At 36.2% G+C, this 12,030-nt stretch overlaps 1 protein-coding gene across 1 annotated transcript in view; it reads left to right on the forward strand.

The window, feature by feature from the left end:
- Window positions 1-11,695, forward strand: part of LOC140513941 (neurexin-3-like) — a 46,634-nt gene extending 34,939 nt beyond the window's left edge. Inside the window, exon 5 of the mRNA XM_072623895.1 lies at window positions 10,714-11,695. Coding sequence (XP_072479996.1) covers window positions 10,714-10,841 — 128 coding nt within the window. The 3' untranslated portion in view covers window positions 10,842-11,695. The remainder of the gene's footprint in view (window positions 1-10,713) is intronic.
- Window positions 11,696-12,030: the final 335 nt, after the last annotated feature.

Here is a 12,030-nt window from a genome sequence, read left to right on the forward strand (position 1 = left end):
AGAGATATGTAACAGTCATCAAGTCATTTAACTTCTCAGCCTCAGTTTCCAATATCCATAAAATGGATAATAGAAGCTACTTCACAGAGTTGTATCAAATTGAGATAACGTCCATGAAAAGCTTTGAAAATCTTAGAGCACCCTGTAAATGCTAGCTATTATTAAGGTATGTAAAGTGGTTTGCAAACAGTAAACCACTAATAGAAATTTCAGGTAATACCATTACACAGACTATTGTACTGACTGACCTTGAGTTGATTTTCCTCTCTGGTCATCCAGGCCATCCAGGTTTATTGTCTACCTTTAGCCCTCTTTATAATCAAAGAGGTGCCTAATCAAGAAGGCAGGTCAGGACTGACAGTCTCCTGGCTGTGAAGCAGGTTCTTTTTCCCTGTAGATATTCAGAGCTACCTGACCTCCAGAGGGATGGGAGGCCAAACTTGACTTCATTGCGCACTATTTAAGATCTGATCTCTCAGCTACTCATATAATGATAACATGGAATCATTCATAACATGAATTTCAGTCATAGATGTCTCTCTCTTCCTTTTTGGCCTGAGTATGAGAGATGAAAACATTTCTGCTCAAATGGAGCATGTGTTATTGGGAATAAGCTGCTTAGACTTCCTGCTCTTCATCAAGGTCATCATTGTCTGCTCATGTCCTAAGACGACTTACTGTTCAAATGATCAAGGGGAGGTCAGTCGGAGAATGTTGCCCCTTAGTGAGCAGCAACCACCTAAAAATGGGGAAATTTCAGAGCATAAGTTAACTTCTCTAAATCTGAATAAGGCATTTCTGTTAATTAACTGTACTTTGCAGTTTGTCCAAATGCAGAAAAAAAGGACTGCTTTTTGGCAGAGGGGATGAGGAATGACTACTCAGAAAGGATTTACTACCCCAGGGAGTTTCAGTCCATTCTCAGTGGTAGGAGTATAGGCACTTTTCTGACAGATCCTAATATCCTGATATTAGGAAGGACAAAAGAACATGTGTAAACATAATAAAATCTGTTCTCGTTCTTGTGCTGTACTGCACATGCTTCCTAAATTAAATGTAAGAGTGCTACCTGTGCAGTTATACTCATCTTGGTTGTTCAGGTAGGCTGTACCTATTATTAATGTGCATTTGGACAAGGCTGCCATGTCCACAAGTGAACTAGGACCTTTACATTTTACCTCATATATATATCCTACCCAATTTATTTCTATCAATTTTAACCCCCTCCTTCATGCCCCTATAAATGTTCTGGAAAGGAACAAGCCTTTGTTATTTTTTAAAATAATATTTTTACTTTTTTTTTTTGAGTTAGGATACCCTTAAATAAGGATAGTAGGAACTAGACCTCTGATTTCATTGTTTTCGGAAACTCTAGGATGAGGAGACCCCCACTCTGCCACTTAAAATCTTTGAGAACTGCCTAGAATAGTTAGAGGTTAAGAAACTTGCCCAGGGTCAGAAAGCCAGGATGTGTCAGACAGTGCATGTGAACTCAAGTCTTCCTTATTTCAGAGTTACCTCTCTGTTTCCTATGCCACCCTGTCTCTCTATCCTTAATTATTTATTTTTAGAGTAGTTTAGGGATTCAGTAAAACCAAGAAACATTTAAGTAATATATCCAAGTTAAACCAGGACAAAGTGAAAGACTATCTAAATGTAATTTTTATGTCAGGCTGTGGTCACTTTTGCACTTCAGAGAGGTAGAGAAGTGGCCAAAAAGTAAATTCAGTGATCTTAAATAAGATCTAAAAGAGTGACTCTTCATGCTGATGTCTTAGAAGTTCCAGTTTCTTTTCCTAGGATTTATTTTTTTCCTCTAGAATATCAGGGAATGGGACTATGTCTATAATCATTTTCCCATTGGCTCTTCTGAATTAAAAATGTTTGTATGGTCATATGAGAACTTAAAAAAATGTCATTTACAAATTAGAAGTGAATCTGCTCCTGTAGAAATACATTAAGGGAAATCATATTTTAAAGAATATAGACAATTAAAAATACAATTTCAAAGGTAAGAAGTCATGATGTAGCTGGTAGAGAACTGGCTTCAGAGTTAGAAAGACCTAGGTTCAGGGGCCATCTCATATACCTTGGACAAGTCACATAACCTCTCCATGTGCCCAGGAAACTCTCTAAAACTAGAAACTGCAGAGTAGTTGCCAGTCTGCATTGGCAGAGGGAGTTTACTCATGGGGAGTATCCTAAGCCAAAGATAACACCGTTTTGTTCTTCTGTTCAAGAAAAATCAAAGGTTAAGAAAATTCCTACAAAAAGTTTATGCAACCTAAAATATCACCTGACTTAGGTTCATTTCTCCATTTCTACCTCAGAGCTTGTGGGTTGTTTTCACTATATTTGTTAATCTTCTAAGTACCATTGAATTCTTAATTTGTGTCCCACCCTTCTCCATCTTGCCACTCCATCCTCATTGCTAGAGAAACAGAAGGAGGTACAGAGGAAAGAATGGCAAAATGGTTTTTTTTTTATTTTTTATCATTTTCATGCTTTCACATGACCAAAAAAACATTGGTTAGTGACCAAACTTCTTATGTGATGAGTTTTTTGTATTAGTTTGGTTCTTACTCAGCAGAGTAAAGCTGCTACCAGACTTGTGTCGATTTTGGTGGAATTTGTCAGTGTCAACCCAGCATAGTTCATGTCGTGAACACTTGATGAAAACTTGTTGACTGATTAACTGATTATGAGGGCTTGTTTTGCACCGGTACAGTGAGAGCTAGGGGTCATCTTCATATCATAACAATAAATCAGAAGAGGGCCATATGACCTTTTTGTCTAAGAATCAATGGGCAGATGCTCTACGGAAGAGAATAAGCAACATTCCTTCTATAAATAGGAGAATATAAAGACGTAGCAGTATTGCTGCCAAGTTCTCCCCAAAGAGGAAAACAAAGAAATTGAAACTGTACTATTGTATATCAAAAGGCAATGAGCAACATCATTTTAGGGATCATCTATCTGTATTACCTTGTTGTAGTTGTCAACACCATAAGTAAAGATACTAGCACGAGCATAATTGTAATTTATGCACCAGTACCTACTGGAAAGGATGAAAGAGTAAAGAAATTTTAGGGAGTACTTGACAAAGTCCTCAAAACTAAGCCTATGTGTATTATGTACATACATATACACATATATACATGCAAATGTGTACATGTGCACATATGCTTACACTTGATGTCTTCAATAGAAAGGTGGGCATAGAGAAGCAGAGAAAATTATATTGGGAAATTAAGTTCTAAATCAAGAAATACAAGAATCAAAATCTGTTCAGAATCTTCATGAATGCACATAATGAAAACTATCTGAGATAAGAATGAAAGTTGCTAGAATGAAAAATGGCTGGATTATATGATCTCAGAGGTCCCTTCCAACATTTAAATTTTGTGATTCAGTGATAGATGCGGTAAGTAGAAAAAAAACAAAACAAAACATTAAAAGTTAAATTTTCTACGTCAGTGTAATAAGGCTATTGACTGGTTAGTGCAAAGGTTAAAATCATAACCAAATTAGATTTTAAAGGAGATTAAGATGAAAGCAAAATGACCAGGTGGCACCATGGTAAGAGTACTGGTTCTGGAATCAGGAAGACTCAACTTTGTGAATTCAAATGTGTCCCCAGATATTTACTAGCTGTGTGACCCTGGGAAAGTCACTTAACTCTCTTTGCCTCAGTTTCTCATTTGTGGAATGGGCTGGAGAAGGAAATTGCAAACCACTCCAATATCTCTGCCATGAAAGCCCTAGGTGAAGTCATGGAGAGTCAGGCACAGCTGGAAAACAACTTAACAAACAACAGCAACATCATCCACAAAACCATAGTTTCTATTTCTATAACCACAGTTATAGAAATCTAATTATAACTTGTTGAAATCATGTTATAATGGAATAAATTAGCTTTTTACCCTGACTGAAAATGGACAAAAGTCAAGACTATAATTCATATTTTCATCATGTCTTTGCAAAGTTTAACGTGTGCAAAACAGCTGCCACAGCTAGGAGGCTAAACGAACCCAGGTACTGTGTTGGCCAGGAAGACTGGATCTCCTTGTGAGAGAAAGAGAGGGAGAGGGAGAAGGAGAAGGAGAAGGAGAGGGAGAGGGAGAGGGGGAGGGGGAGGGAGAGAGAGAGAGGGGGAGAGAGAGAGAGAAAAAAGGAAGGAGGGAGGGGGGGGAGAGAGAGAGAGGAATCCAAAGGAGTGACAGTTTAGAGCACAAATTCATTGGCAAAACATTATGCAGAATGATCACAGAATGGTGGAAGATTATTAACAATATAGTCTCACAAAGCAATAAAAATCAGTTAAAATGAAAATTAGCCCACTGAGAACTTGGCATGAAACTACATAAGCCAGATCATGCTGAGAACATTTATAGATTAAATTGTAAGAAGAACAACAAATATATGTGAAATAGAATGTACTAAATTTTCTACGGCTATCTTGCTTCATCTTAACAATATCTGAACCATGACATTTGGATGTTACAACTTGGTTATCACATATACTTATTATTCAAGGAAATTTGTATCATTTTAAGATTATTTCTAGACTTTAGGAATCATCCAATTCTATCTGTTTATTTATAGAGAAATAAGTTGAGATGAAGTGAATTACAAAGGTCAATTTAAAAATCTTAGTACTTGGCCAAAAGTCTTTGAAAGAAATTAAACAAATTATCGCCAACTACTCTCATTTACTTGTGTTATATAAACCATATTCCTTAATGTATCAGAACCATAGGGAACAAGGTGTAATATAAATTAAGATTAAAAGCCACTGAGACCTAAAAAATGCTAACAATGATGTAAAATACTTGGAATTTCTGAAGACAATGTGTTCTTTTCCACAGATTTGTGAGTATAATTGCAGCTCTGAATTTATGAGTCTCTGGGAAACTTCCAAATTGGAGTAATCAGACTCAAATATATACACAGAGCATCTAAAGTGAAAATTATTCCCCAACAATATAAATAGATATACAGTTTGAGTTAAGACATTTTCTTTCTCATGCAGTGGCCCTGAAAAATATGTACAAAAGATATGCATGTGGGAAGTTAGTGAAGTGTACATCCTACACATTTAATAAATGTTGCCTTTTAACTTGGAATTGATTCGATTTCAAAGGCATTTGAGGATCAATTTTCAATATATCTCAGGTGAGTGGAGATTTCAAAAAAATAACAAATTAAAAAGAAAAACACTGAGGAGACACCAGAAATATTGTCTATATGACTTCCTTCTAGTGTCTATATAATCTTTGTGAAAATAGTGTAGCTATCAAGTTGGGGTATCCTTAATGAAAATAAGAGTAAGCTGCAGACGGGTTTTAATATGTAATTTACTATAGCAGAATACTGACTGAGAGGTATGAAGAATATAATATCTAATTGTATTTGTTAATTTACAAAACTAAAGTAACTCAGCAGGATAAAATAGAGCCTTAAAACTTCTCCTAAAACCAATGTGTTGTTCTACATCTATACTGAAATCATACAAGAGTTTTTGATGGATATAATCAGAGATAAATTTGTTGAACAATCTGCTAAATACAATATCAAATGAGTCATTAAACACAAAGACACATGCTCACTTGAAGGTGGCTCTATGTGTCAGAGTGGATATGCCTTTCCAAGTCCAAACTGTACACAATAAAGTTTTTCACATACTCCTTTTGACAATGTGCTGGTTACGTCAAATTCCACTAAATTATATGATTTCTTCAATGAGAATCATGGTCATGATCATGGTCATGCCTAGCCTTCCAAAACATATCAAATGGAAGATACATACTGCCCAGACTGTAAAATGCAGTTAGGTAAGCAGACTGTTTAATTAGCCCCATCATTATGAGACACAGATGGAGATAGAGAGCAGTGTCATTCTTTCTGTCAGCTAGGTGGTGCAGTGCTAGTCAGGTAGACCTGAGTTCAAATTTAGCCTCAGATGCTTCCTAACTGTGGCCATGGGCAAGTCAATTAACTTCTGTTTGCCTCAGTTGCCTCAACTGTAAAATGAGATAACACCGACTTCACAGAATTGTTTTAAGCATCAAATGAGATAATATCTGTAAAATGCCTAGCACACAATAGGTGCTATAGAAATTGTTAACCATTATTATTATTATATAGATATGAATAAAGACAGAGCCTGAGCTATATGAAAGGAAGCAAGGCACAGGAGGTAGAAGTCTGACCTCAAAGTCAAGATCTGGGTTCAGGCCCTGCCTCTTCCACATAATGGTCATGTAATCCCCAGCCATTCACTGAAGCTCTCAGTGCCCCTAGGCAACTCTGGAGGATTATAAATTACAGAATTGGCCACGAGTTGTATTAGTAAAGAGAAGGCAAGAAGGGAAGGAGGGAGGGAGGAGGAGGAGGAGGAAGACAGAGAGACAGAGACAGACAGAGACAGAGAATAATCACCATCACAGATAATCAAAAGAGCAGTGGTGAGGAGACACATAGGAGTTTAAAGAGGCTACAGCATCATACCAACAGCAATATATCTGAGAAGTAGTATAATAGACATTATCCATAATGCTTGGAAAAAGAGATGAGGCAATCAGTAACGAGAGGGAAGGAAAATGGATGGCAAGTGCGATTATTTGTGGGTCCATAAAATATTAAAAGAATTGGAGAATGGCCACCAACATGCTGGATAGCGTCTCTATAGAAGATTATAAGAAGATATAGGTACAATGTAAGAAGATGTGGAGGAGTGACCTGCACCAGAAGGAAGAATATCCATAACAGTGAAATCATGGATATAGTGGAAGTATTTACTTTAACATTGTATCTAGTTCAGGATATATGTTCTTATTGTATTTAAATGTATATTATATACAAGCTTATGGATCATCATTCAGGTCAAGATTTAACTTTTTTGTGTGTAGTGAAATCCTTTGGCCGTCTGGTGAAGCCTATGGACCTTTTCTCAGAATAATGTTCATAAATACCTAAAATTATGAAAAAAGTGATTATATTGAACAATTATCAAAATATTTAAAAAAACAAGTTGAGGGACCCCAGGTTAAGAACCCTTGATTCTAGGCAGGACCTTTCTTTTATAGATGAAGAAGCTAAAGCCTGAGAAGTTAAGGTATTTGCCCAAGATAAAAAAACTAGTCAGTGACAGAGCTGGGATCAGAACCCAGATGTCCTGTTTTACTTATGACATCATCCCTTAATAAAGATTCATCCCTATGCCTTCACTGACTTCTACATACTTATTGTATGTTGTAAGATATAGGTAGGTACATCCCTGATACCTATTTTTCCCCTGGGACTATTGCAAAGATATTAAAACATCATTATTCTCTGGCATGCTTTTTGGTCTCTTTATGCTCACACATCTACGTAAACAGCTAACAAGTATTGTCAATTGATCATGTATTTATATGAATCAAATCATTGCCGAATCAGTTGAAGAAATCTGGTGAAATGAGGACTGATAAAGATGACGTGCAGCATCATACCTCTGAACATTCAGAAAAGAAGTTTTGGTGTTAGAATAAGAAAGTGAGGTAGAAATAGATGAATTTGGGAGCTGTTTTATTCTGGAAATAATGTTAATACATGAGCAACCTGCACTGTGATTGACCTTGTAAGCAACAGGGGCAGGCTTTGAACCCAAGACTTCCTGAATTCAAGGCGAACATGCCATGCTATCTCTGACTGGGAATTGACCCTTTGTTTAAACCATGTATAGAGTGGTTGCTCTTTCTTCCTCTAAATAATTGCCTTCTGCTTATAACAGCATGCAGCCTTTGAAAGCTTTGAGACTCATGTAACCAGACCCTCATTTGTTGTATTAGAGGCACATTGTAGGGTTTTTAATAGCCTATCGTTCGATTTATGTACCCTTGACAGAGTTAAACTATTCATTTATCTGCAGGCCCCTTACTCCCCCTTGACCCCTTTCTCCTCTCTCACCCTGATCTCCAACCCTAGACTTTAGAAATAACATCTTCAGAAAATTCAGGGTTGGTTCCCATTCAATTCAATTTAAAATATTTTACGATGTTTGTAGTACGGCACTAAGCGCTGTAAAGTTATTATAGATATAGCCATAGATGAGGATATATAACATGGTACTTGTCATCAAGATTCTTACAACTTATGGTGAGAGATAAGATATGTGCATACAAAACAACTAGATAGAGAAGAAGAAAGAATTCAGTACGTAATATATTTTATAAATTGTTTATTCGCATATATTTAGGTACCAATAATTTATGCTGCTGAAAATAAGTTCAATGGACAATTGGGAAGAGAGAGATATTATCTATAGTTATCCTGGAAAAGATGGCACTAAAGATGGACCTGAAAGGATGCACTGCTGCATAAGCAAGTCACTATACTTAACCATTTGAGCCTCAGGATTCCCATCTATAAAATGGAAATAATAATGCCTGGAGCCCCTACTTTTGAAGAGCTGTTGTGTGGACTGGAGGAAATCACATATTGTAAAGCACTTGGTATTAAAAAGGGCCCTATGTGTTTGCTAATGCTACTTTGGTTAAGATGTAAGTAGGCAGAGTAAAGAGGAGAGGGAGAAAAGGATCTGTAATTTAGCATCAACCAAAACATGAAAAATTATTTTGTTTTCCTTCAGGTATCAAGGAAAAGTAGGCCATGTGCTTGTGCTTCTTTTATGCAATCAAATTACCAATCCATTGTTTGAAGAGAGCTGTTTGGCCAGGGAGCCCTGGGTACTTCTCAGAAGATTTTATCCTTTGAAAGAAGCTGTCCTGATTTGTCATTGTTAACAAAATTTATATCACACAATATTCAAGTTTAGGACTCATTGGGACATAACCATTTTCCTTTTCTCATCCCTACAAGGATGCATGTAATTGCCAATGAGAACCAGAGCAGTCCAGAGGCTGATCTATTCTCCCATTGTTTTCAACTGTCTGGAGCTTTCTCACTTCCTGTCTTAATAGCTTTGACTGAAGAGGGATAGTCTGCAACACTGATCTCCCCATTTGGCAAAAAAAAAAAAAAAAAAAGTGAAGTAATACAGAAGATAGTAATGTTTATGGGTATGATGCTTTCTTTGGAAAGGTATCGTGACCCCACATACTTAGAGCTCAGTGTTTATGTAAGTGCAGAAATTTTGAAATTTGTTTCTGCCATACGAATACTTTTAGCAACGCAGACTAGTATTTACACCAGCCAATGGACAAATTTCTTAACCCTAATCAAATAATCCTAAATGAATGAAGATTTCCTATAGACTTTAATTAGTGGAATGAGAAAACACCTCTACCATCCCCCCAAGCCTCTTTAGGAAATTAAATTTGGCCTGAGGGGTTTTCCTTTCTTCATCCACCTGAGTCTTAAGGAGGTTTTTCTTTTTCTTTCTTTCTTTCTTCCTTCCTTCCTTTCTTCCTTCCTTCCTTCCTTCCTTCCTTCCTTCCTTCCTTCCTTCCTTCCTTCCTTCCTTCCTTCTTCCTTCCTTCCTTCCTTTCTTCCTTCCTTCCTTCCTTTTTTTTTTTTTTTTTTTACAAAAGTATCCCCTCAAAGGACATTATTTTTTTCCACATCAGACTGGAGAGGAATGGGGATGAGAAAAGTCACAATGGTTAAAAGGAATCTAAAATTTGGCCTAAATACAGGTTGTTTTAACATAGGAGAAAATATGGGTTTCTCCCATATTTTTCTCTACCAGGCTCCAAGAAGTCATTATTCAAGTCAATTTAATATACATTTATTAGCTTCACATATGTAAGATTCTTCTGGGGATATGATGATGAAAAGAAAAGTTAATACATTAAAATAGCTAGTAATTATATAACATTTTAAGATTTCCAAAGCACTTTAAAAATATTTCATCCTCACAAAAACCCTGGTAGGTAAATACTGTTACTATCCCCATTTTACAGATGAGGAAACTGAGTTAAAATGAGGTTAAAATGATTTGCCCAGGGTTACAAGGCAAATAAGTGGAGAAGGAACTTGGATCTTCTTAACACCAGGTCCAGTGCTCTGGTCTCTACACTACTTATCAAGTTGCCTTCTAGTCATTTACAATTCTTTGGTGAGGTACAACTTATGTAAAGATGAATGCCATATACAAGGTTGTAAGTGGGTCGGGGAACACTTCCAGACAAAGTGATCTAGGAAAACTTGAGGAGAAAAAGAAGGGTTTCACCTGAGGAGTAGAGGGAAGTACATAAGAATCAGGGAGGGCTTAATGGAGAAAATGGCATCATCCTCTGAATTTTATACTTCAGTTTTCACGAACTTCCCACCCTCAAGATGCAAAAGGACTTATGAAGTGTACTTCTTCTACCTCTGTATTATTAAAATAGAAATCCTTATCTGAAAGGCCTAGAAAGAGCATGAGACAGTATAAGATTATCTGCCTGTCTAGTTGAATGGTAGAGATGAAGCTTTTTTGCGAAGCCTGCCTCAGTGACAATGTACCAGTTACCTCTTTTTCATTTTGTGTGTCACAGTTAACATTTTGTAGCTGCGTGTGTCTTTGTTGTCTCTTGTTGACCCTGAATTCTTGTTGCATGACCAAGAATGGAAATTTTGGGTGGTTGTGCTGTACATTGATTGGGTTGTCTTTTGGCATGAAAATAGTGAATTTGCATACTCTTGTTCTTGGAACAGTATAGTTCCTTATCTTCCTTCTTTTTCTCCCTTGTCTTTCTCTCCCTCTCCTTTTCTGATCTCCATTACCAGGACCAAGCACCACCTGCCAAGAAGATTCATGTGCCAACCAAGGTGTCTGCATGCAGCAATGGGAAGGCTTCACCTGTGACTGTTCCATGACTTCCTACTCTGGGAATCAATGCAATGACCGTGAGTAAAATCTTTCTTGCTTAAGGGTTTGGGGAGGGGTAAGACTGTAGGAGAAGGCTTAAGGGAAAAAACTATCATGGAGGTGATTACATTCTCTTCAGTTAAAGCAATAGTTTTTCTTTAAATTCTTCATTTGATACAACTTGGAAAATAAAGAGGTCACTCTACTGAAAATGCTTGGGTAGGTTTTTCTGTTAAAGAAATTAGTGTAATTAAATTGTATTTTTTCCTCCCTACTTTCTTTCTTGTTTGCATCAATGTTGTTTTTTAATGGGATTTTTATTATCATAGAATAACTATTTTTGCCTTCAAAAGGCAGAATCTTGTATCTTACAGGACATTTTTGAAATGGTGTTTGGCTTTCCATGAAACTGAACTATCTAGAGAATTTCTTTTTAGAATGTTTCACTGACTCCGTAAGGAGGATAACTAAGGAATGTCCCCATTTTCTAGAAGGACAAGGGATCCAGAAATCCTGTGGCTTCACCAAATGATGTCCTATTGTTTTGTGCAGACAGAGAAGAGTATATTATTTCCATATATAAATTTGTAGCTACATGTGTATAAGAAGTGAAAATGCTCATTATCTACATAGTTTGTACCAAGGTTGGACTCAGTAATCTTATTTTATACCGGAGATTCCTATTTAAATTATTTTTCTTCTGTTGTTAAATTTAGAACCTTAAACCAACATCAGTTAACCAAGAGAGGCATCATTATGGTAGAAATGGTTATAAACAAAAACAATAAAGTAGATAGAAAGATATATGAAGATATAGCGTTACATCACATATTTTTATCTATGCTGATATCTATCATCTATGTAAGTTATAGATTGACAGATAATAGAAAAAAGAAAAGAAAGGAAGAAAAAAGAAAGGTATTAAAACTTAAATCTGATAAGACTTTTGGAATACTTCATACTTTTTTGGAATACATGTACACACATATATATGTGTGTGTGTATATATATATATATATATATATATATATATATGTATATATATATATATATATATATATATATATATATATGTATATGTATAGTATAGTCCCATGAATACAGTTAAGGTCCATAGGTCATCTTCCTTGCCTGCACCACTCTTGTTAAGGAAAAATACTTAACATTTCTGAACATCTACTATGGAGGATTTGGGAAAAAAGACTGAACTGTACCTGCTAGGCATTAGTTACCAG

The sequence above is a fragment of the Notamacropus eugenii genome, chromosome 7, assembly GCF_028372415.1.
Source record: "Notamacropus eugenii isolate mMacEug1 chromosome 7, mMacEug1.pri_v2, whole genome shotgun sequence".
Lineage (NCBI taxonomy): Eukaryota > Metazoa > Chordata > Mammalia > Diprotodontia > Macropodidae > Notamacropus > Notamacropus eugenii.